Source organism: Centroberyx affinis, unplaced genomic scaffold (assembly GCF_046629955.1).
Source record: "Centroberyx affinis isolate AG114_WGS23_722 - 3 ecotype Tasmania unplaced genomic scaffold, CSIRO-AGI_Caff_v1 ptg001528l_1, whole genome shotgun sequence".
Taxonomy (NCBI): Eukaryota; Metazoa; Chordata; class Actinopteri; order Beryciformes; family Berycidae; genus Centroberyx; species Centroberyx affinis.
The window spans coordinates 24,222-50,029 of NW_027279988.1; the positions used below are offsets into that span (position 1 = coordinate 24,222).

The following is a 25,808-nucleotide window of genomic DNA, read 5'->3' on the forward strand; positions in this document are numbered from 1 at the left end:
AAATAAAAAATGAAATTAACTACTACTCATACCTAGGCCTATACTATGTCGCTTAGCAACCACGTTGTTTAGCTACTGTTCAATACCTACATTGCTTGGCAGAAGAGGAAAAAATAACACTTTTTTAAAATGATAATCTATGAAAACAAAAACAAGAAAGATAGCCTGTATAAAATGTTTTAGGCTATAAAACATGTTGCCTATTTGCATTCTTACTTTTTTAATCCTTTTTTCCAAGCAATGTATTGCTCAAATAAACAATAGTCTTTTGAAAGTGAGGCTTTCATTTTTAGAGTCGGGGCTACATCTGGTGGTGAATAGCAGAACTGACTTGAAAACTAAACGAGCGCGCGATCCCTAGATGGTCTGGCGGCAGTCCGTGCGCGCGGATGCGCGCGTACATGCGTATGTACGTTTGAGAGGAAAAATCAGAAAAATACTGTACTGCAGGGGAAGCGAATCACGAATGTCTTCTCTTTTATTATATTGTAAATATAGGGCCTTAATAACGGTGTTATGTACGTGGCCATAAATAATAATAATGTAATAACGTTCACAAAGGACACATTGAGCGTCTCATACACTTCATTGTTGCAGATGTTGAAAATAACTGACAGTACTTTTAGCCAATAGGCTTTGCCGTTTGCTTCCATGGGAGAAACCCGATACGATGTTCGACCAATTGCTGGCGAGGTTTTGTTGTATCCATGTTAGATAGATCCTGATAGGGCAATATATACGAGGACGAATACATTAGCAAGGAATGTTCTACAGACCTCAGAAGCCATTTTGAGATGATGTCCCTGTTGAGAAAGCCTAGGAAGATGCTGAAATCAACGAAAATGGTTACATTTCTGTCTGTTTCTCCCTCCGTATCCTCTATTTCACCATGGCAGCTGTCAACCGACGGGACATTAGCAAAGCGGGGTATCAAGCTGTGCTCACTGAGTTAAAACGTCATTGAAATGAAAGAGGAGAATGTCTGTTTACTGTCTCTGTCGAGACATGTAACACCGTGAGTTTTTTCCAGTCTGAAATCTTCCAGCATCTCTCACAACCCAACGTCTCCTTGAGTGATTGAGTAATTCACTCTTGTACCGGAGAAGGGAGGCAGATCCGTTTTCCAATGGCTTCTGTGAGCCTTGTTTCCAGTCCCCCAGCCCCTGTTCTTGACAAAAACATGACAGACTCTGAGCTTGCAGGGGATGAAAGGTCGAGTAACTATCTTATGCAATTCTTAATACGCTCATCTGTGCGTTTCAGTGCTGTGGGTCTACATGCTTGTGTTATTGTTTTCTTTTTTAATCATGAATTGTAGGGCAGAAACATTTCCAGAGTTTTTTCCCCCCTCACAAAATCTTTGCATGCCTTTTGGTGCAATGGATTAACGCTGTCCAAAATAGCCTAGATTTCACATCACCGTGTTGATAAGAGTCATTCATGATCATTTCCATGCGACATAGGAGACCTCATCGTTTGTGTTGTTGTCATACTGGGACGAATTCACGGCTTCATTGTTGCCATCTGCAGGAGGCTATGCAAATGACTAAAATGTAGTATGCCACGCCCATCCTTTGCTCTTTACTCCCCCTATCGGGCACCTCGTGGTACTGAGGCTTGTGATAATGTGCTGCTGCTGCTGGGTTTTAGCTGAGCTGCAAGTAAAGGCCATGCCTGTGCCCTTGTGATTGGTTTACACAGGGGTCTCAAACCATGGGCCATGGAGGACCGAGGGTCTGCAGGTTTTCATTCCAACCAAACACTACACCAGGTAATTTCAGTGATTAGCATGCCTTCAACCAGAGAGGAGGAACTATCAGTGAAATCACCTGTTGATGTCTTAGGTTGGAACAAAAACCTGCATACTCTTGGCCTTCCATTGCACATGGTTGCCAGTCCCTGGTCTACACCTTCCATGGCACATTCTGGTCATGCTAACACTATTTTCTACCTCTTACAGGGGTACAGCACTGATTGAAGTGTTAAAAATGATTCAGCGTATCCCTAACGAAAGGTCACTTCAATACTGGGATTTATAGTGTGACAGTGGTTACTCAATAGTGAGTTTATTGTGACCGCATTGTAGTTTATGCTATTTTTGTTTATCTCTTATGGCATCACTGGACAGCGACTTACAGTTTTGTGATATTATCATCCCTATAAAAATAGTATACGTTTACTGTAATTGTTTTTCCAAAGGGATTTGCTTTTGTGTATCATTAAGCTTCAGTTTGGTCCATGATTATCACACAGAGGCCAGAGTTTCTTAATGTAAATGCAATATATTGGAGTTGGCAAACTTTTTGTATTTAATCTTGATATGTCTGTTGCTTAACTGAACTAACAGTGCAGTGAGCCAGGTCTCAGGTTGATCTGCACTGGGTACTGCTGTGGTGTCAGGATCCTAACGGATAGCCAGTATCTGTGAGACAGACATGTGGGTCTGTTGGAGGACATACTTTCCCATTTCATGGTGTTTCTATTTCACTTTGCTACCTGCCCCATATTTTTTTTAAAGCAGCTGTCATTACTTTTTATAAAGAAAATGCCAACACTGAAAGCGTAATTTATTATACTGTCATATTGACGGGAAGTGATTTTACATGGAGTGTTGTTTCTTTGGATAAAATTTCAAGCGTATACTTTTGCATGAAATACTTAATTTTAATTTATCTTACAGCTGTTCTGAATTGACCATCTGCTATGATCTATGTTGATCCCAGTTTTAGATAATCACACCCATTCTATGCATGATTTGGACCAACTGCTATAAAAGCATGCCTTTACATGCCTTTAACCACCAAGCTTTGCTGTTATAATCAACACTTAACCACCTGCTAAATAATTTCATGGATATACCACCCCATCCCTGTTTTAAATATGACAGTTTTTAAAAGCAGCATGTGTTTAAAGTACTCACTCCACCTGCTCAGTTATATTTTGACTCCTCAGCAGACATTGTGGCATAGAACAGTTATGGCAGCTTCAGTAAGCAATTTAAAAGAAAGTCCCAGTTCTTCCAGATTATGATTGCTGTGTCCCAGACTGTAATGATCCCCTAATTATCTCAATAACAGATGCTTGTGTCTATTACCTATAATTGCACTGTACCCTAGCCTCCAGTAGGCTACTGGACAATCCAACAAAGATTTTCTGGTCACCAAATCAAACACTTATTCTCATTTTGTGTTATAATTTCTTTGGCCAGGTCCTTCAGGAACTGTAGTACTGAGGCCTTGAGCCAGATGGCTGTAAGTAGGTTTGACTAACTTTAAAGGAGAGCCAAAATATGCCCTTCTTATTGAAATTAATTTAAAACGTATTTTGCTACTTTACTCATAATAGTCCTGATAGTAACTATGATCTTTTGGCACATTGTAGAGCCTATTAAAACCTTTGACTTGGCAACATGTATTTGCCTAAATCACACCTAAGCCCCCTCTGACTCCAATCCATCATTATGTAAAGTAACTGGATAGCCTGGAAATATTTTTGCTTTTCCAATAAATTTTCATAGATTTTAGTCAACTTGAGGGTGAATCTAATTTGATTTCCATAAAATAACCACATTGGTTCACAGGAAATAAAAACTTAGCCTTGAATAATTGACAGTGGTTTTAGCACAGGAAAGGCCTCCGGTGTTTAGGAAACTGCCTGGCATGATTTTCTCTATTTTGTTCCAAATGAAGAGAAGGAAATTATGAAAGTTAATTTTAGTATAATTTGATATGTTGGTTCTTATCTTAGCGTGGCAGCAAGTAATTCTGGGTTATTTTGACCACTAGCTGTTTTGCTTATGTAGTGAGAAACCATTTTAATTGCAACTGAAGCAGACAAAATATATATTCCTCTAGACTGATACTCACCATTTCCCTCTTTTTATAGAGAGGATGGCGAATTGGAAGATGGAGAAATAGATGATGAAGGGATTGGAATTGAAGAAGAAAACAAAGAAGCTAAGGAGGTGAATGAAGACAAAGAAAAGGAGAAAGAGAAGGAAAAGGAGAGGGAAAAGGATAAAGGCAAAGAGAAAGAGGACAAGGCCCACAGGCACTCCAGAAAAAGATACAAAAAGACAAGAGAGAAGAGGAGGTCCAAAAGGAGGAGACGTGACAGACAGAAAGTAAGCCTGGTTCCATCATTCAGCTTGTTATTACAAATTAATATCACTGTGACTGTAATGAGGGTATGCATGTGAACTATTTAGACTAATAGTAAATTCACTTCAATGTTTTGATGAAGCCGTTTTACAGCCCTCTGTTCCCTCTGTCCTCCTGTCAGCACCACTCCCCCTCCAGCAGCTCCAGCTCTGACAGCTACGACTCCGACTACGACCGCCCAGAAAGGCCCAAAAACAGGAAGCAGGGATCCAGCCGAGAGTCCGATGGCCAGTCTTCTCAGGTGAGTTCCTCTCCACCGACATGTTGGATCTTAATACTCACGCACGTAAATGAGACATTATTGTGTGACATTACTCTCTCTTTTGGATTGACTGTCGACTTGCCAGCATGGACGGGATTCAAAGGGGGGCCACAGCAATTCGCAGAAGTCCCCGCAGCACAAGAGTGGCGACTTTGACAAGTACAGCGACTACAGCGATGACAAGTACGACTATGAAGGAGAGGAGGACGACTACACAGATGAGATGTCAGAGTATCAGCAGTCGAAAGACTCAAGCTCCATGGGTCAGGGAAAGGGACGCCATGCAAAGGACCAGATGAAGAGAGGCAATATGAGGGGGCTGCAGAAACAACACCAGTGTATGAATGCATTTTCAAATTATTTGTTTTTCACATAACTAATCGATTGAAATGATCAACCTTTGTGTTTTATGTGATAAGAAGAGCCATAACCAATGCCTTAATACATTTAGTAAACAAAATGTTCTGTAATACAAAGACAAAAGCTACACTGAAATTGATCACTTCCACCAAAATGTTTTCTTCAGTTGGACAGAGGGGGAGGGGCAGAGGGGGCGGACCAGGCAGAGGACGCGGGATGCTCAACAAGAACAAGAAGCTAAAGGGCAAGAGCTGGGGCGGACGTGGACGAGGCCGAGGAGGAGACCAGTGCATGGAGGACATAACAACAGTAAGAAGCACTACTGCCTCCCCATATATAGTCAAAAGTGTTAGTAATGGGACAGTTAGCTAGTGTGTCTTTTTAGTTGCTGACTCAACCACAATGTAATAAGGGTTTCATATCACACATTTTCACTGCTGCAGTGCTTAAGCTTTTGACTGGACTGTTTAGTTTTAGACTACTGTGTATTAATCCATCAGTTAGGTGAAAAGACATAAGAATAAAACCTATTTTTTCTTTGGTGTCCATAGGAAGGAAAAAATTCTTCTGGTTTTCAGAAGAAACGGCCAATCATGAGCAAGGAGTTTATCAATCAACACACGGTTGAACACAATGGTAGATACATCTGCAAATATTTCCTCGAGGGTCGATGCATCAAGGTACAATAGCACTAATGCAGTTGAGCTTGGTATAATAACATAAGCCTATTTATGCTAAAATAATACAAAAAATGATTCATTTCTTTACTGAAAATGACTAATTGACTTAATTTTGTCTCTATTCAGGGGGAACAGTGTAAGTTTGAACATGAGCTTGTCGTACCAGATAAGAAAAAGGAGCTTTGTAAATTCTACCTCCAAGGATACTGCAGTAAAGGAGACAATTGCATTTACATGCACAATATCCTTCATTAATGGCAAGCAAGTGATTGTGAGTTGTCTAATCGCATCATAGAAAAACATCATAATTAACTGAAATGGCTAAATGCCATTTTGATCTCATTATACCTGAATTCATTCTGTTCCTTAACCTGTGATTGCACATGAATATCCGTGCAAGTTCTTTCATACAGGAGCCAAATGTTATCAGGGGGACAACTGCAAGTTCTCGCACGAGGCTTTGACTGATGTGACCAAAGAGTTGCTTGATAAGGTAAGACAAAATGTTTCATAGAGTTGGATTAGGATCTTTAACACCTCTATGCCAAGAAACCCTTGGCTCTAAGATCAACAGTTGTCATATTTTGCTTTCTGACACCTTTCAGATAATTAACACTGAGGAGGAGAATGCCCATGAGGATGAGTTGGAGCTGGAGGACCTGAGGAAGCAGGGCATCGCCCCGCTTCCAAAGCCTCCTCCTGGGGTGGGTTTGCTGCCTACCCCGGGACACAGCAGCCCTCCGGATGCAGCCTCTGGCCAAGCGGGGAAGAAGATCCCCTCTCTGTTTGAAATCAAGGTTCAACCTACTGTAGATCTGGCACAAAAAATTGCTCTGAGGTAACTGAAATAATTTGTGATCAAACTCTAATCAAAGTCTTAAAGAATGCTTGGAGCTTAGCTTCATCTCTACATTATCTGATTGGGTACTGTATTTTTCCAGTGGAACCAACTTCTCTTCTGGAGCCCAGAGTCAGGGGGAAGGCCCCAACCAATTTAGTGGAGGCACAGAGGACACACAGAGCGGAGCTGTGATGCCTTCAGGCACCAGTGCTCCTCCTGTTCCTCCACCTGGGTCACCTGGTCCTATGGGTCACCCTACAGGGCCACCCATGCCACAGAGTCCCCCGGGACAGCACCCACCTCATGGATTTCCAATGCAGCCCCCACCCCCCCCTGGACAACCCCCCCCCTTCCATGGGAACCGACCCAATATCAACCCTCAGATGAGTATGCAGAGGCCCCCATTCCCACCTATGCCAGATCTGCAGATGCTACAGAGCCTCTTCCCATTTCCATCTTTAGGCCAGAACCCAGTAGAGTTTTTCAGCAATTTCCTCCGAAACCAGGCCATGGGTCAAGGAGGTTAGTATCACATTAATATGGTGTAGAAGTTAAAATTAATAATATCCATTAGTCTTATTTCCTAGGATTCTTTTTGTTTATTAAAATTGCTATAGATTAATGTGTAATTTGTTTTCGTACCTCTCCATGTCTTCTCAATGTAGTAGACCCCAGTCTGGCCTTCATACAGAACCTCCAGCAGCAGATGGGTGCTGAGTCGCAGGTGCAGTCTTTACCACCTGCAGTACAGAAAGCCCTCTTTTTACACCTGACCCAGCAGCAGCAGCAGCAACAGTCACAACCGCAGGGGACTGAGCCGCAGAGGGTGGAGGGCCAGGATGATAACAGTGCAAACAGAGGTGAGTGTCCAAGTGTGACAAGGCACTGACACACAGATGATACCTTGCAAAAGTGCTCCGATAGGACATTTACATATGATTAACCTTTTTTTACAGATGAAACTACAAACTGGTACTCAAGCGATGAGGAGGATGGGAGCTGTGTTTCATCTATTCTTAAATCTCTGAAGAAACAGAATGAGATGCACCAGGGACAACAGTCCCAGCCCAAGCCCCTGCAGCCTGCCCATGCAGCTCCAGCAATGGGTGACCCTCGGCTACTGAAGGAGAGGGCCCCACCCAGTGACCCGCGTATGAAGACAGACCCACGCCAGCAACTCCCAGACATGAAAAAGGAGCCAGATGGAGCTGTGGACCCACGTCTCGCTAGGGACCCCAGGAAGGTGAGACCTGTGGAACCAAGCTCCTATCGCCAGCAAAACCACCCAGTTTCTCATAAGCCCCCTACTGGAGAGGAGGATGAGGAAGGAGAGAGGGAGCTAAGGGACAGAGCTGCCCTCATCCCGTTAGATGCCAGCCCCGGGGTGGTGCTGCGGGACCCCCGTTGCCAGCTAAAGCAGTTCAGTCACATTCGGGTGGACATTATACTCCAACGGCCAGCCTTTGCTCAAACAGTGGTATGGGCCCCCGAGGATCTCATCCCCTCCTTGGTGCCCAAACAAGAGCACTCCATCAACTTGCCCCTCCCCCCCCTAATTGCTGATGCTCAGATGAACCGCACAAGTCTGCCTGACCATCCCCCTGTCACCACCCCTCCACCCATCGACCCCAGAATGGCAGCTGCCCGTTTGAAGGAAGGCGTGTGTCGAATGCCCTCCAGGACCCTGGAGTCTCGATCCTCCACAGAGAGACCTGTAGATCCACGCCAGCATAAGGCTCTAGACCCTAGAATCAAACGCACGGGAAGTCTGGACTCCAAGCTGCCGGTGCAGAAGGAGGCCTCCTCTGGAGGAGGAGGAGGAGTTGTTGACCCCAGGCTGCAGAGAACCAGCGCTGGCTCCTCCCCTCATACTGCTCGAACCAAGCCTGAACCTGAGAAGCTGCCTCCATATGCCCCTCGCCTGGCTTCCTCTGGTGGAGGGCTGGAGAGTCCCACTACAATATTGGGGGGCATCAGTCTGTACGATCCCCGTAATCAGACTGAGCAGGCTCAGAAGAACCAGACAGAGCCTCCTAAAAAGACAGGGATTCTGAAACACCCTGCTAAGAAAGATAATTCTCCTCCATCATCGCTCTCGCCAACTCAACGAAGAGGCTCATTAGAAGAGGCTAAAAGTGCAGACAATGCCTCAGATGGCTCCCCCCATCAGCCTCCACTCACCAGTACACCCACAGTGCCTCCTGCCTCACCAGTCAAACCCCCTGCAGTACATAACCTTCCCATCCAGGCACTGGCAGGGCTGATCCGACCCCAGTACACTGACCCTAGGCAGGCCAAACTAGGAGGACAGGGCTCTGCTGGGCTACAGGAAGAGGCAGAGGAGAAGAAGGAGCAGGAGAAGAAGGAGCAGGAGAAGGAGGAAGCCATGGAGGAGGAACCAAAACAGGAGGAACCTGAGGAGGAGGCAGATGACAGGACATTGAAGGATGTGTTCAAGACTTTTGATCCCACTGCCTCCCCTTTCTGTCAGTAAACACTCCAGTGTGGAAATATAGAAAGGTTGTATATGATGTGTATATTAATAAGACATGTCTACAAATCTTTAGTTAGGTTTACATACATCTATTTATTTCTGTATATAAAACTGTATATAAAATTACCTTCAGTAGAATCACATACTATCCAGCACATGACACATTTGTAACATTGCATACTGCAGTTAGTTTCACAGTATGGAGATGCTGGATATATGCACAGACACAATGTATAGTTCCTTTCAACATTATGATATTAATGCGGAAATACATGTTTTGAAACTGTGCTAAGGCCTTGTTGTTAATTTCCATAAATGTATGGTATGTACTAAATATTCAGAAAATTTGAATGATCAGATTAACTTGTACAGTTTTCAGTATGGACTGACCCAGATGTTATTTACTAAACTCTGGGTTAATTCCAGGCATTAAAACTAAACTCTGTAGAATAGATCATTCATTCATTTGACATGCAGAGAGATACTGCTTAGTAATAGATCAGAAACATGTAAGAATTCCCTTGAAAATTTTGTATTTGAATATTTATTTGAAGACACTTTTTATATTATGAGGTCTTTTATGTTTATGCTCACTTTTATGATAAGGGATTTCACAATGGGTTAAAGGAAGTTTTGAACATTTACATTTTCTACCACACACACCCTGATATGAGTTTGTGATTTTCAACCTCTGACATGAACTGCCCAGAGAAACAAAAGAGAATCACTACAGGTGTTATTTATGCTTGCCAGAAGGGCAACCAGCTACATGTGCTGATGTTACTAAGAGACTGTAGTGTTTTCATTAGGTCCTTGTCTGAAAAGCCTGTAGCACTGGGTACAAGATTGCTTTTTCCGTTTCACAATTCAAATTGCTTGTGTAAGTGTTTCACTAGCTATTTAGAAGGTTCATTTCAAGTTTCCTGCTTACCTGAGATGGTATGTTGTCTCATTTTACATCATGACTGTTTGAGTTTTGTACTGTTTGTTGGACCTCTTTGTTCTAAGTGGGCTTAATTCTTTGTTGAGGATGTAAAGTTACTATAGTAGGCCTTGCTAACTGAAGTTGTAGTTATGGGTTATTGGTGATTTGATTTATTTTTCATTGTTATATTTTCATTTACCAAGACGCCCACTGCATGTAACTAGCACTAAGCTAACTTAAACTTTTTTTTTCCACTTAATAATTACAAACAAGCAAATAACCTTTTGAAAAAGTCCAGCGTCTTACACGAAGAAAGGTAATATTATCTGATTCACATTGCCATAGTTGGTATACATATGTGTGACTATGTTTTCAGTGATTTGTTGGAGCAGCTTATATTGACAGTTGACTGTTGAAGAACTCATATGGGTTAATGTGTGCTACAAAGGGTAAATGTTCTAGGTCTACTAAGAAGAAATATTGCTTCATTTGGCCATTTCTGTATCTATCAATGTGTGGTGCTACCCTTGTTTAAGAGAGACTAAGCTATATACTTTTTTATTGTGCTCATAAGTCACATTTTAAATGCTTATTTTGTATCATGTATGCAGTGTTTTTGAATGTTGTATTGGATTATTGCTTTCTTTTGTCTGTCAGTATGGTGGTTATGGTTGTCAAATACTGTATAAGAACATTTTAAGAACACTAATATGCCCATCACATCTTAAATAAAAAGATGAAATATCAACCATTTTGTCAAAGAAGAAGAAATGAATGAACTCTAAAACTAAATTTTACATGTCATCCACCCTACTGAAGTGTCCTTGAGCAAGACATTCAGCTCCAGGGCTGCTGTTGTGTTGCTGACCCTGCACTCTGATCTCCCTGTGGTGGGGTGGGGAGCAAATTAAAAGAATTGCCTTACGAGGGCCAATGAAGTACCACATTAATACTATTATGTCAGATGAAAAAACAGAAAATTAGGCTACTTGTTTCTTGAGACATGGATAATAGTGCTTGTGTCCAAGGGGGAAGCGATCACTTGTAGCCCTCTTGTATGTGGATTGGTGGGGCGAGGCTGGGTGCTACAGGGTGGGATGAGGTCTTCCTCAGACCCAGGTCGTCAGTCTCTTGGTTGGAGTTCTGCTGGGCTCGATGGATCTGGAGGTTCCTCTTCCATTGGAAACACAGGGCTGCAGCCTCTGCGCCATCTGAATTTGGCTCAGGCTGCCTTAAACCCTGGCACAAGAGAAGAATTATGCCCTTAAAATGGCTGAGGAGGCACTCCACAGAACATCAAATAACAGATTATTTGAATGCCCATAAGCTTTGTACACACAGTAGATGGGGAAGATCTCATAATATTATAGATTTGTTAGGTTTGTTGTGTTAGATTTACCGTAATGCAGGCAGTCTCTGCAGCGTGGACTCCACGCAGAACTGTCTGGAGTAGATTCTGTGCATTCTTCACTAGGATCTCATCAGATGATTTGCACCCAGGCGTCACAGCATTGACACTGAATACACAGTAACAAAAAATGTCTTATTTTCTTCCTTAAAACTGTCTAGTTTGTACTAATTTAAGCATATTATTGTTCATAAAGCCTTGCAGACCTGGAGATAATGTTGAGCTGGTTGGTGACAGTGAGAATCTGCTCCACTATGAGGGAGAGTTCCACTGTACACTGTTTATCCAGGCAATGGTTGGCAATGCCTCTGATGAAGTGAGTTACTGACTGGCAGTTTGAGATCACATCTTTGGCTGTGTTGACAAATGCCTCTTTATTCTGAAAAAGAAGAAGAAATGATTGTGTTTAGAGGTAGCTTACACTGACTGCAAATAAAAAGATGATCCTTTGGGAAGGCACAGGTCATACAGCACAATGACATCTGGTGGTCATCACCGGTATTGGGCCTTTCTTCCTCAAGTACTGAGTCATGTAATATATCTTGTCAGCCATCGTCCTGGTCACCTGGACAATCCGGTTGTCCTTGGGGTCCCAGCAATCAGTTTCTTGCTTTAGAAACAGGGAGGTGTAGGTGAGGGAAGAGGCTTCTTTGCATGCAGCAGAAGTGGCACCACCCTACAGAGAAAGATGTGGAAATGATTTGTTAGGAAGTTCAAATAATGCAAAGAATTGAACTATAAAACTTCATCAACTGTGAGGTACCTACATGTTTTCCCAGGGCAGGTTCATATTTGGCCACTGCTGACATGTTCACATTTGTCACTGCAGCATCTACATTTTCTGTATGGCTTTTCTGCCAGGATATCAATGTTGTGTCAGGAGGAAATTCCACTTCTTTCAGATTAGTGGGGATTGTAGTCAGCACTTCTTGGATATCTTCAGGTGTTCTGCCCTGTAAACCAATCTTGATGTGCTCTTTAGCTTCTTGGTGAATCCCATCTAGTTTATTGATCTCTTCTACCAAATAGTGAGCTTTTGCTGACCAGCACTGAATCTGAACATCCAGACTGAGGGTGTCACAAATGCAGCGTGTCTCCACCATAAGCCTAGCTCTGCTTACTATATCAGAGATCTGAAAGGACAGGTGGTCGTTAATAGACCTCAGGTTAGAACGGGCACGTGGGTCGCGGATGTAGTTTAAGCAGTCTTCAACACATTTGGTAGTAGCTTTGACATTTTCAAAAAGTAACTGTGCTGCATTTTGAAATGTTTGCTCTGCATCTTCTGTCTTGTCCTCCCGGAAGTGTTCAGCTGACAAATAGGCAATGTTGACAATATTTTCAATTGCAGTAACATAGTCCTTATTTGCTTTGCTTAAATGTCCAGATAGCACTCTTATTTTGATCAAAAGTTTTCTTTGTAAGAATTCTGACTTTGCGAGCTGCAGAACACTTGCCGATATGCTAAGATCCTCTGCAACCTGAAGGTAGGCCTCAGTGAGTGTTTTTAGTTCATCCCGGAATTCTGTTAATTGTTTTACCTTGTAAGCACTTTTACAATTTAGACTGGTTAGCCTTGCTGCCTCTTGGATTCGCAGTGAGTTTTCAGACAATGCTGATAGCCGTTTTTGAGGGCTCAACAGGCTCACTTCAGTTGATGTGCCCAAAATCTTATCCAGAGAATTTAACAAAATCTGAATAGACAGAGCCCACAGAATACATGGCCCCTCTAGTTGATCTACCTGACCCTCCAGCGTGTTGGAGATCTCTGCCAGATGCCTCGTACTGTTCTGGGCTTTGTTCAACTTGTTGTGTAAAACAGTAAAACTTTCTTGATTGTCACTTTGTGTGGTTAAATCAGACAATGTCAAGAGCTGGACCACGTCAGCACACAAAGTCATTATTTCGCCAAGTTGCTGTGCAACAGTGGCTGTCGTATTTGGTGGATTGCCTTGAAGCATTGTACAAACAGCATGGTACCAGGTTCCAGCCACTGGCAGCAGAACTTTCCGTATGTTGTTGATTAGGTCAGAAAACAGTGCACTGTGCTTGTAGATGCTCTCTGTGCTCATCCCTGAGCTCATAGCAGTCTCTTGAGCTGTCTGGACAAGCAGTGGAGTCAGTGACACTAGTTCTGCCCTAAAGTTATCCAGTGTCTGACAATCAACAGCATCAACAATAGTCGAGGCTTCCTTCGCAGCTTGAGCGTAACAGTTTGACAGCTCAAGAACACCAGTACAAGCTTGGTTGAGGACTGTCACATCTTTCCCTTTAGTCACAGTCACAACTTCATATAAGAGGGGTAAAAGGTCAAAGTCAAGAGGCTTGTGGATCGGATTGGGCTGTTCAAAGACAGCTGGTATCTCTAAATCATCACTGTCATATTTATGAGCCAGCTCCGCTTCTACAGTTTCTCCATCTGTGTGCTCCTCCTCATGTTCTGTTTGGAAATATCTCTCTGTAACCTCCAGACAAAGATAATCAGTGCCTCTAACTCTATGATCCAGGTCCAGTTCGTCAGTGTCACTGACTGGTAAAGGTGAATGTGAGTCCACAGGCTGGCGTGCGTCCTCTCGCAGCGGGCTGAGGAGATGTGGATGCTGTTGGCCATCCAGTCCCTCTCTAAGCACTTTAAAGTGTTGGATTGCCATGGAAACACTGTCAGAAAAGGTAGAATATACCTCCACATTTAGACTGGAACCAAACAGCATGTCTCTGACTGACCCGACCACTGTGGTTAGAGATGATTGAACCTGTTTCATCAGAACCAGGAGGCCATTCCTGTAGATGGGGTTATCACTCTTGTCCAAGTGTCTCCTCACTGAATGAATCACTAGTCTCATGTGACAAATAAGGTAATTTGCATGCTCATTAAACAGTTTATTGCTCTGCTCTCTGTATGCTGCATCACATCCATGGCGGTCATTGACCATCTCATGAATAGCAATACTGGTGAACTCCCTAACATCCATGACATCACTCAAAGCATCCTGTAGCTGACTAGTCTCCTCCTCCCATCTCTGACATGCCTCATGGAGTTTTTGAACAGTTTGCAATGAATTATCACCCAGCTCCAGTGATAGAGGTGCAATCCCAGCCCTGAGTCTTGTGAGGCACGTTCGTGAGTTTTCCACATTCTCCAGACTCTTTGCATCAATAGCCACAGCTGAGATAAAATTTGCAACTTGTATAATTCTGTCAGTACAAAATATGAAATCCTCGAGCAGTGGCTGAACAAAGTCCAGATCAAACTTTGTAGAGGATTCCACGTCTAGGATCTGTCTCGTCACACTCACCAGTTCTTCAAATGTGGACGATGCTATAAGAAATGTGTCCAAGACTTGATAGAGAACAGTGGTCATCAAAGCTCTGTCAAGCATTTGTATTTGCTGCACTAATGAAGTACAGATATTCTCTAGATACTGCTTGGGACTATCAGGATCCTCTGAGGACTTTAAAATCCTCGTTATGTCTGACCAGAACTGTAGGATATGTCGACAATGACCCACCACTCTTTGCTGAAACTCTCTGCGGGAAGAGTTCGCCACCACCATGCAGTGGAACACAAGATCTCTCACCATGCTGTCAAAGCCACTGCCTCTGATTGAGGTGATTGAAGAACTAGTAAGAAGTTGTAATAGACTATTCCGCCTCCCGGTATAATACCCACAAGGACCCAGGGATCCTCTGTGGCTTTCACTCTTGAGGGTATCGATGATGTCATTCACTGTGCTCTCCACCTTGTCCAGAATGTACCTCTTGGCTTCTTGGGCCTGCTTGCTAGCAGGGTGTTTGATGGTTGTGCACATAGAAGTGTGCAGCATGGAGATGCACTTCTTCAGGGTCTCCAGAGAGTCAAGTAGACGTTTTGTTTGTCTGGGATCTTGTAAGGAATTTGCTCTCTCCACTGTCAGGTTGTTGAGGAGAAGCAGAGCATCAGAAAACACCTGGAAGGACTTGAGCAGGGACTTGATGTCCAGGGAGGAACCCAGCTCAGAGAGGCACTCCAAAACCCAGTCAGCAGCAGATAATATCTTCCTAACAGTAGCATCATCATCCACTAATAGGACCTATGGGGCATAGAGACAGAGAAGATCACCATGCTACTGTTGCCAGACATTTTCTTGTGCTTTTTCCACATTGTTGTGTACTGAATATTGCATAGTTATTGAACCAATTATATAACTGGATGCAGAACTTAAAAATCTAGGTGTGTATGCATATTAAATGGTTATCTATGTATTAAAACATATTCATGCAGTAGTTATTTATTTATTTACATTACTAGTTATATAATTTCTATTGCAATATAAGCACATAATATAATACAAATACATAATCATAATCATAATCTTTATGGGTTTAAACTGAGGTCACAAGCTTCTCCCCAAAGCTGGAACAGCGATGGGAAAGAAAGCTTTGATGCAATCTGTCTGCTCTGAATGGAATAGCTATTGCCTGCAGAAAGATTTAAATGAGAATTACACTAGATTACAGTATTCAAATATGATACTTCTATGCCTTAAGACAGTTTTGGCAGATTTAGTGAATATTTTCCATAACCAGAAGCAAGAAAGAAGAGTTTGTCACACATCTGTGATGTTGTACCACTGTAGAGCTCCTTGTAAAAGTTGTAAAAGAAATGACTGTGTCAGTACCTAAGGTAATTTTCTGGGTCCTATTTCTAGTTTAGAACTGATAATTGATGTAATCCCCCATCATGAATTACAGATATGTTGCATGTAATAGTTCAGACATATATTCTGCATGTCCACAGTCTCATTTGTTGTCAATGGTGCAACTCCAGGCTGTACATGATCATGTCACATATATATATATATCATTAAATCATGACATTACAGATTTGAGTTCTACTTAGCTAGCATTGGAGAGAAATGTTCATCTTCACAAATACTTATTGAATCCTAGACCACAGGGATAACATACTGTATGTGAACTCATTAAGTGCTATTCCCATTTAAGGAAATCATTCCTTTCTTTAAGTAAAAAGGAGTTGTTACAGCTGTGGATGATGAATATATTGGAATTTTTCAGTGCTTTAAATCAGTTACTACCTGGACAGCAACACTATTTCTCCCTGTCTTTGTTTATCTTTTTTTCATGTATAATATTTTATATTGTATGACACTGTTTGTAACACATTTGCAGCTACCTCTTTGACCAGGAGAAAAAAAAAATCATACTGTACTTTGACTACTCCCAGCAAGACGTTTTGTGTAGCAGTGAAAAGTTCCTCTCTGTGCTCAGTCAGACTGGGCTGGATGCTTAGCTTCTGGGCTGCCAGCAACACATGCTGTCCAGACACAGTCACTGACTCTAACAGGGAGGACATCTCCATGAGCATAACTTCATCCTCTGTCTCGCTTACTTGCCTGGAAATAAATAAGAGTCTGGTGTTCATCTGATAATGTATTACACGTCATTCGGTTAAATAAATTAAATCAGCACATTGAAACGTGAGGTAGCAACCTTTATATACAGTTTTGTGCAGTACGTGATAAATGTTAATTCTGCTTTCCCTCAGCAAACCCCACAGCACATACCTGGAGGCCACTGCTGCCATGTTCCTGGTTGCTTTAGCCACAGCCTGTGCTGCCCCCTCCAGCTGGGCAAACTGCTCAGGCTCCTCTGCATTCTCACACAGCAGAACCAAGTGGCATAAATGACCTGCAATTGGCGCTACCACCTGCTCCACTGCCGCAGTCCTTATCAAACCATGATCCAGTAGAGAAGACATTATTGGCAGAGTAATTCTCTGCTGTCAACAGAACAGCTCTCTGTATTGTAGTGGTCTTGCTGTATTCACTGTGGTAGTTTGTCTATTTGTATTAATAATTCATTGTACTCTAGGGAGAAGCCACATGCTTGATGTCAGTGTTTCATGGCAACCGGTGTCAGATGACCCACACACATAATCCACATTGTTGTACAGAGTCATTAGCTGGCTTTCTCCTCCTAGTCATATTCATGTGCATGCAAACCTACAGTGGCAGTGTCCCTGCAGAGAGAATATATGTAAAGAATGGAAAGATGCAGCCTTAAAATTAAAGTGTTTGTGCATTGATGTCAGGTACACTACCCATCAGTATATAGATTTGTGCAATTATGCCCTAAAGAGTGATGCAGGATCTTTGAATATGTAGTTTTGAGTTTTCCATGTCCTTCCACGTGTTTTTGCCTGTACCGACAGCAAGAGGAGAGCAAGCCAACCAGCAGAGTGCGCCGCACACCTCAAAAAGACGAGGAAGACAGCCACACTGGAAGTTTCTTGATAAAAACAGCATACAACACCAGAAATTTCATTCTAAAATTTATCAACAGATAAATATACAGCTTGAACATGAGTTTAAACATCAAACATATAGCACACTCTAATGCAAATGATATTCAGTGACAGTAGTATATTCAGAACAAATCCCCAAATACCTAAGTGTGATACCGGTGATGACATACATACAAACAAAAATATAACCATCACAGTTAAAATTTACCAAAAATGTCAAGTGTTGGTTTCTCTGCATACATCTATAGCATAACGTTTACAGGTGCAGAGGGAAGATGTGAATGTGTACAGTATATGCCATGCCAGTGAAATTAATTGGTGAAATAAAGTGTGTCTGATCAATAAAAGATTCATACAGCATGATAGAGAGCCAAGCAATCATAGTGAGCCATAAAGTGTCTTAGCACTGAAGTCTTACATCTTTTTGTTGTTCCAAGAGAAACTGAGAAACACATTAAGAACACTTAAAATATACTGTAGTTCTTGTTCTTTGGCATTGCACATTCAAATCTGACGCCGGTCCATTTCAAAAGAAAGTAAGTGAAGGGTTTCATCCCAAAATGCTCTATATCCATTTTTCAAAATTTTTGAAACTGAACTGTCAGCTGATGGTCATTGCTAAATGCTTCAAAAACTATACCTCATCTAAATTTTTTACTATTGACACACAGTCTTTAGTTAGCATATAATTTCAACAATAAGTTCTATTGAGTTTTATTTCCATGTTAGCAATCATCTCATTGGATATCTCATTTTGGAATGAAACTCTTCAAATGCATATAACAGCTTCAGGGGCATTTTATATGAAATTTCATACACTGCATTTAAAAGTCTAATCAAAGCGAGCATTTGAAAAGAAACATAAGAACATTTAGGGTCAAAACTGATTGAGTTCTTTGCTGAGGAGCTTGCATGTACTTTAATGGTGGCAGATTTTCAGGGCGCAAAACATTCCTACATGTTGACTTAAAATGGGCTTTTCCCATGAGCCCCAAAGAGCTAGTTTATGTGTAGTGATTGAGTGCAGCACATTCCCACCTATTTTTAGGGCATTACTCATGCCATGGGCCCCTGTAAATGGCTGTAGGTAGACTCCCATCGCAGACTTTCATCTGGCCGTGGAGAGTAAAGCTCATATTTCCTTCTAAAACTTACTGCCTAATAACATAATAAAATTAAAGATGGATGATTTAGGTGAAGGCTATGGAAAAGAAATAGATCATGATCAGATATTAGAATGATTACGGATAGAAAATCATGTCCCATATCACGAGGATTAACACCAAAGTCCACTAAAACATCTAGACTGCTGTGGAACCTGGTAAGTTTCTGGAGCCCATCTAAAAAAAACAACAGGTTTGTCACTGAAGTCAGCTGTATACCTGAGCAATAGCTCCTCGCAAAAGCAGCTTTTGACAATTTGATCCACCTGCACATTGCACTTTTAAATCATTTCTTGATTCAAAGCATTTTAAGATACTGGGAAAACTAAAATTCAAATTCGTCCAATCCGATGATGTTATATCCACTTACGTCACCTACAAACAACTAGGGTAAAAGCTAAACCATAACAAATGGAATGCTTATGTTGGAAAGTCACAAAGCTTAGAAGAGTGAATGGTGGCTTACAGACCAATTTACTACCTGCCCTCTGCATAAGTTTCAGGCGTGGATAATAAAGGAAACACGGCACATAAAGTGTAAATAGATTACTCTGCAGCGCTGTTGACAACCACATCCTGAACTAAGTCCTCATGACCTCGCAGAGCGCTTTTGCTGGGTCCTGAGACCATTTTGACAATACTAGTGGATGACATAAGGGCACAGCTTTTAATTCAGTGTGTGTGTGGGTGTCAAAGAATTTTCTCTGGCCTATTATCTGTGAGAGGGAGGGGCAGATGTGTAAAAGAGATATTCATAAGCCGGAAATAGGACAGAAAAGATATAATCTTTCACTCCCAGGAAGAACTGAATATACAAACTGACTCCAATCATATACTATACATGACATATCTTTGGACTAAAAGTAAAGCAACGGAGCCAAGGCATTCATTCTTATCAAACATCAGTGCTTTTAGGAAAACATACTGTAGATACAGTATTTTTATAATGGCCTTCAATAACCCAACTCCTCTCGAAGCCCAGATTTATACAATATGGCTTATACTGTATGTATAAAAATAAATTTGCTATCTAACACAGCCCTGAGGGTTTTGTTGTCCGCTAGTATTCATGCCGTTTCCACATCCCCATACGGATGTCAGTCTCCATCAACAGTTCCACTCCGCTGGCTGGGAGTTACCTCCGTTGAGATTGATTGAATTCCACAGCAAGTGTCCTCTGGCAAGCCACGTTGTCACCTCAGAAGTCTGTTTCCTAGACCCCCACCCACAAAAAAATATCAAGTCTCCAAAAAATATGGAGAATATTCTTCTCTTCCACATATGGAAGACCGAAGGGCCCGGTCCCGCTGGGGTGGCTGGGCCGCGAGACCCCGCGCCATTGGATCCTTCCTGACCCAATCCCTAATCTCACCGGCTCCTCTGGGGCCCCGCCGCAAACTCTCAGTGGTTCTTTTCCACCCAATCCCAGCTTTCATCGCTGTCCTTCCTGTTCTTCTCAGCCTCAATGATCTCTCTGTAGCGCCGACGGAAGAAACCCATCTGTAAAGGAGAGAGAGGAACAACGCTTGTACTCAGGGTCAGGGGTTTGTAAACTATACCTGGGGTCAGCAGTATGAGCTGCATTCAGTAAGGGATGGATGAACAACAGCAGTTTTACCCTAAAGAAATGTGTTGTTTCTTTTTGGAGTAAAGAGTAGGTAATCTTGTGTTAAAGATTTACATTTCACTGAGTTATGACGTGTATTTAGAGGGGATCATAGGTGAAATAAATAGAGAAGGAGACAGATGGAGAGGGCAGAAGATCCATGGTGTGTATCTAAACAAAGAGCGCACTACTGTGAGAAAGCAGCGAGTGTCAGCAAAACTGAGATGATACCTCTCTCCCTGTGACTCCATTCATTTATCTGCATTTGACTACTATAGTTTATTGATACAGACCTCTGCTCTCCTCAGGCATTTCCTGAAAAGAGCAATACAGGACATGTGCTGCTCTTGTAAGTGGGGTTTATTTTGGCAAGATCCAAGGACTTGGGGAAAGGGGGGAAACGTATCCCAGGACCAACATTCCAAGGTTTAGTTGTGGTATTCCCAGTGGAAAATGAAGTGAGTGAAAAAGAAAAGGAGTTCTGTGCGAACAGGGCCTCTGGACATCAGCATAATTGCCGTTTCCCTTAATGATTCTGCTTTCATGTGAGTGGTATGGTGTGAATTATTGTCCAGTCTTTGATTTGTCCTTTGCATGGGCTGTTAAAGGCTGGTCTAAAGTACTGAGGTCTAACCAGAGCTTGATCTTGGTGATTCTGGCAACGACATGAGTCCATGAGAATTGCCCAATGGCATTTGTTTACTGCCATTGCTTCAGCATAACAGCATTTTTCTAACAAAACTCTATTGCGACAAACCATGAAATAAGCTTTGTGAGCCAGTGAGGGGAGGGGATGTTGGCTAACATTAATAGAGACTGACATGACCACAGGGTTCACAATAGATTACAGTGTATAAATGTGTCTGTATGCTTGCACACAGGTGTACATGTGCAGGTTTACCTTCCAGAGTAGCACAGCTAACAGCAGAAAGATGAGGATTCCCACCAGTAGACTGATGGCGATGATCCAGCCAACTACGTAACCCCTCGGCTCCTGACTGTGGAGAGCCTCGAAGACCAGCTGAAACACAGAAACACTCTGTCAGTCAGACAGTCACACTCAAAGATACACACAGACACACACACACGTCATATCCAAGGCTACTGACGCAGTGCAATGAAACTGAAACAACACAGGCTCATACTATTGAAGTCTACTTTAGCTATTATCAAAACACTCAAGATTTGATACAAGGTGTGTTGCATCAGACCCTTAAACACCACCAGGCTTTACCCACTGCCAGAAGAATATGTTTTTTGATAATAATGATGCAAAATGTATATCTTTAATAGTCTTAGGCTAATTTTCCAAACAAAATGACTAGGCTTCTAGGCAAAAAGTCATTGAATGAATTAACTCCTGTTTTTCAGTTACAAAGATAAATTTTTTCTCATCACTGCATCAGACTGTTTGACAAGAACAGCTATTTATTTGCTAAAGCTGTCTTATGATGTTTCCATCATTCCTATCAATAACTTCATAGAACTACAGTCAGTAAGTTTGAACACTAGTTTCTGATGCATTGCTCTTTAAATCTATGGTTTAGGTGTATAACAACAGCAGGTATTTATTTATTATAGATCAGTGCAGTTTAAATATATCATCCACTCCCTTTTTGAGTTTGGAGACATATCTCTTGGAATTGATGTCTTGCAGCTCGGCAAAGAGGCTGATTCAGAGAGTATCTCGCCCAGCCTGGGAGGCTTGGCGAGAGGCTCTGACAATAAATAACCGCTTTAGACTCTTCCCATGACATGGGTGAACAGTGACCTGCTGAATAATTTGTCACTGACAGCAAACTAAGTTGACTTAACCCAAAACATACTGGAAAGCAAAACTACAGAGGTGGGTAGTAGTATACTTTTACAAATATACTATTTATTGTACTTCGGTAAACAACACTATTGTGTTGATTAATTTCCAGCATCAGTACTTTGATTTTTTTTGGAGTTTTTGCTGTTCACAATTACTTTTATTTGACATTGAGTACAGCATCAGTCATTCACAGTGAAACAGTGGCTTTGACCTTCCACATTTGATACTAACACTGCTAACATGAGCCAAATGGCCCTGGCTGCGTTGATAATGTGTTAATAATGATCAATCAGAGGGGCGTACTTAGAAATAGTTATTTGAAGTTCTTTGATTCTTCTACATGAGTAATTTCCAAAACTACTTTCATCTCTTCACTGAATCAACAGTGGTTTTACTTGAGCTGCACCACAGCTCAACCGGCTTAAATGTCAGCATTCAGGCCTTAAATGGAGAACAAATACTGCATTATGAAAAGTTCAGCCCCAGTTGTCTATTTGTTCATATTTAACAACGGGATGGTGGAGAGGTTGTATCTTTTCCCCTTCTTTTTACCTATATGTAATGTTCAATTGAAAGGATGCCTTTCACAGTTTGTGTTTGTTGTAACACAACCTCTCCATGCAGCTAGATGGGCATGTTTGTGTACACAATCAAATAAGAATTATATGATGAATAAGTAATGTGTTTGATCTTTAAATCCTGACGAGCAATAAGCCAAATAATGCACAAATAATGTATTCTCCCAAATAACACATGCACATACATACTCCTCATACTAGATAATCCTGAATAATGCATTATTGCAAACAGGAGTGCTAACCTTTGACAAAGGCAGAATTGAATCAAGAATTTAACTGCTTCATTGTACAACAGCTCATGGGCCTTGAATACAAAGCTGTGGCATGAGACACCAACTGCAAACCAAGACAAAACCAAGGGGACAACTGAAGATTAATCTCTCTCAAATACTTTCCCACATTTACACCTCCTCCCTACCCCCAAGCCCTGGAATCTAACTGTTGTTATGCATGCCAAGCCGCTGACGTGTACAGTAAAGATGAAAGCTCTGCTGGTCCTTGCTCTCTGAGCTCAGTTTATGTTGTGTTAATTAATTATTATGGGTTATAGAATTGAAAGCTTCATTCAACTTAGCCCTACATTGCTGAACTTGTAACTTGCATACTTATAACACAGTCCTACAGATTTATGTGGGTTTGTTTACATGACACGGGTAATAAACTGAGCTTGATGTTCGTCTGACAGCCAGTAGGCTTGCTGTGAGGAATACAACCGGGGACCACAAATTATATTTCCCAATGTGTACTCTAGTCAGTCGGGGTCCTGAGGGACAAGGTAACTGTGTTTACTAAAACCTAGGGGGTATAGCTGTTGGAATCAGCACACTCGCTAAGTGCTGAGAGAGCGGCATGGGATGGACATATTCATGGCGGCTCTGAATTTTTCAGAGTTCTTCTGGAGCCCGGGGTCAGGAGGCTGTGGCCTGGTCAGCAACCTCATCAGTTGAGAGATCCCTGAGCGGGGATGCTGGGTGCTCAGTGTAATCATCGCCACCCATCTGGTGGTCCATTCAATCAGTCAGCGCTAAGGGGGGGACTTGCCGTCTCAGAGGAGAGCCTGTCCTTGAGCACAGCTGAGGACCCCAAAAAACAGCCAATAGAACTGCCGCCATACAGCCACAGCTCCCAGCTGTTCCCTGGGCTTACATCCCCCTACACACTCCACACTGCAGCACATCAATGGGCTCCAAGAATGTCTAACCAGATCATGGTGATATGACTTTCAGTCGTGCTGCACTGTACATCTAAAGATAGAAATATATATTTTTATTGGTATGTTTTTTTGCAGCAGGGTGATATAGTGAGTAGGTAGACCATCTTTCAGCCGGAACGCCTGGGTTCAAGCCTCAGCAAGCATCTGCCTTGCTGAAGTGTCCTTGAGCAAGACACTGAAGCCTTACCAGCTCCAGCTCCTATGTTTCCCAGAATTCCCTTTAACAACCCTCAGAGAAGGAGTGTGAAGTTGTTGCACTCAATCAAAAGTGGGCTGATGAGCATATCTAGCTAGCTCGCCAACTAGTTCGTGAACAATGGGGTGTGTCTATGATCATGGCTGCGCCCCTTACTCAACATGCAACGTGTCTTGTGGCTGCATTGCATTCTGGTCTACTGAGGCTACTGTTGGTGGAGAAATTGGTCTATCTGCCTCTTCTATGATTAATTTCTCCCTGTATGATTGTTGAACATTGGTGCAAAATGGTGAGTCTAGAAAGATTGGTTTTCGCTCTTGGTTTTTGATTTTGAGGGATTGACACTAAAACCTGACATGACGTGACATTGTCTGCCACTTATTCATGAGAGTGACAAAAATACACAATCAAACAAAATCAATCAAAATGGGTCCAGAAATGCCATGAATGCGGTGCATAAACTGTGTGCATATGGTGTACTCACAGAAATGTCCTCTGGCAGGCCATTTGGCACCTCCATGGCCCTGTCATCTACTTGCATGTTGCCCCTCGTCACAAACTGGATCACAGAGGAACTATCCTGTGGGCAGATAGTTGTTTTTAAGAGAGGGGGCTATTGTTACTCTTGGGATCATAATAACCTGTAAGCGACTTCAGTGATCAAAGTTATGAGATGTTTCTTACCCTTTTCAGAATTTCAGTGTTGAGGAGAAGTTTTATATCTATACTCAAAGCTTCCTCTTTTAACTGTGGGCCCAGACTGCAGGTGATCATTAGGCATGCTCTCCCTGGCCGGTCACAGTCCTGTTGAAAAAGACAGGAAGAAGAAAGAGAGAGTGAGAAAGAGTGAGAGGGAAAGAGCAAGAGAGGGAGAGAGTGCGAGACGTGTGATAAACAGATGTTGCTCTGACTAAAAAAGAAAAGAATCTCCACAGGGAGCGACTGTCGGTGACCCCTGACATGCCACAGTGTATTTACCAAGACTCTGCGTCCTGATTTGGTGAAGAAGGCAAATATGGTGTGGAAGATGCTCTCTCTGTCCTGGGGGATGGTGCAGGGTGTCGGGTTCCTGTGGGGGGTGCAGTTCCCTCGGCCGTCGGCCACCTGAAGCAGGACAGAGTTGGAGCGTGTTGACTTGCGTTGACTCAAAAAATCCTATCTACCAAACACAAATGGTGTCATCACAGAAATAGAGTTGAGAACACTGGGTTATGTGGCGTGAGTGATGAGGGAAATAGGAGTTTAGTCTGTAACTTTGGCGTGTTTATATAGTAGGATCTGTGGCGTTTGGGTTTGACAGTGTAAATGTGGAGACAATCAGGCCTACTGTCACCAAAAACCAGCCCCACTATTGTTCTGTGTCTCCAGGGTTGACAGGAAGCTCTCCCCCAGCAAGAGGCTGGTGCCCCTCCCAGACAGATTTCCCATATGGAGTGATTTAGAGGTGGCTGGTTTACTGCCCTGCCCCCAGGGAACACTTCCCCTTTTCCCCTCTCTTCAGCCAGACCTGCGGCTCTGGAGGTGGAAATATCCTATGGCCGTCCTCATTGTCTGTTCTCCCACCACCCAGCATGTCTGGCCGCACAGAGCTTTTATCACCTGGCTTTCTCGCGTCCTGTTGTTTTTGCTGCAGTTGCTGCTACGAAGATTCATAGGCCGCGCTAACTTTAACCTGGCGAAATCCCCCACGAGAACCCAATTTTCACAGTAAATAAAGAAGATTGAGGGATTTTGCGCAGCAAAATTAGAACATATGGAGCTACAGCGAGGAACTTGTATATCATGTGTGAACAAATGGAGGT

General features: G+C 42.5%; 2 protein-coding genes across 3 annotated transcripts in view; one reads left to right on the top strand and one right to left on the bottom strand.

The window, feature by feature from the left end:
• Positions 1 to 1,072: 1,072 nt before the first annotated feature.
• Positions 1,073 to 10,409, top strand: LOC139650665 (zinc finger CCCH domain-containing protein 6). The gene is made up of 12 exons (XM_071527407.1): positions 1,073 to 1,212; positions 3,886 to 4,123; positions 4,282 to 4,401; positions 4,508 to 4,760; positions 4,949 to 5,091; positions 5,334 to 5,462; positions 5,589 to 5,703; positions 5,846 to 5,955; positions 6,068 to 6,300; positions 6,404 to 6,825; positions 6,969 to 7,163; positions 7,260 to 10,409. Exons 1-12 carry the CDS (start codon positions 1,127 to 1,129, stop codon positions 8,795 to 8,797), a joined length of 3,582 nt encoding a protein of 1,193 aa, XP_071383508.1. The 5' UTR covers positions 1,073 to 1,126; the 3' UTR covers positions 8,798 to 10,409.
• A 7,080-nt stretch (positions 10,410 to 17,489) lies between these two features.
• Positions 17,490 to 25,808, bottom strand: part of itga9 (integrin, alpha 9) — a 48,327-nt gene continuing 40,008 nt past the window's right edge. For both annotated transcript variants that reach the window (XM_071527401.1, XM_071527402.1), the window contains exons 24-28: positions 24,985 to 25,110; positions 24,691 to 24,810; positions 24,491 to 24,586; positions 21,105 to 21,224; positions 17,490 to 20,097 (exon numbers count right to left, since the gene is read on the bottom strand). In XM_071527401.1, the coding sequence (XP_071383502.1) occupies positions 19,999 to 20,097; positions 21,105 to 21,224; positions 24,491 to 24,586; positions 24,691 to 24,810; positions 24,985 to 25,110 (561 nt within the window). In that variant the 3' untranslated portion in view covers positions 17,490 to 19,998. The remainder of the gene's footprint in view (positions 20,098 to 21,104; positions 21,225 to 24,490; positions 24,587 to 24,690; positions 24,811 to 24,984; positions 25,111 to 25,808) is intronic.

What these genes read in the sequence shown, in the direction of transcription:
- LOC139650665 (XM_071527407.1), top strand. Translation starts at nt 1,127, where the DNA reads ATGGCTTCTGTGAGCCTTGTTTCCAGTCCCCCAGCCCCTGTTCTTGAC. An exon ending in GGAGACGTGACAGACAGAAA is followed by an intron (nt 4,124 to 4,281) that starts GTAAGCCTGGTT and finishes TCCTCCTGTCAG; the next exon opens with CACCACTCCCCCTCCAGCAG. An exon ending in GCACAAAAAATTGCTCTGAG is followed by an intron (nt 6,301 to 6,403) that starts GTAACTGAAATA and finishes GTATTTTTCCAG; the next exon opens with TGGAACCAACTTCTCTTCTG.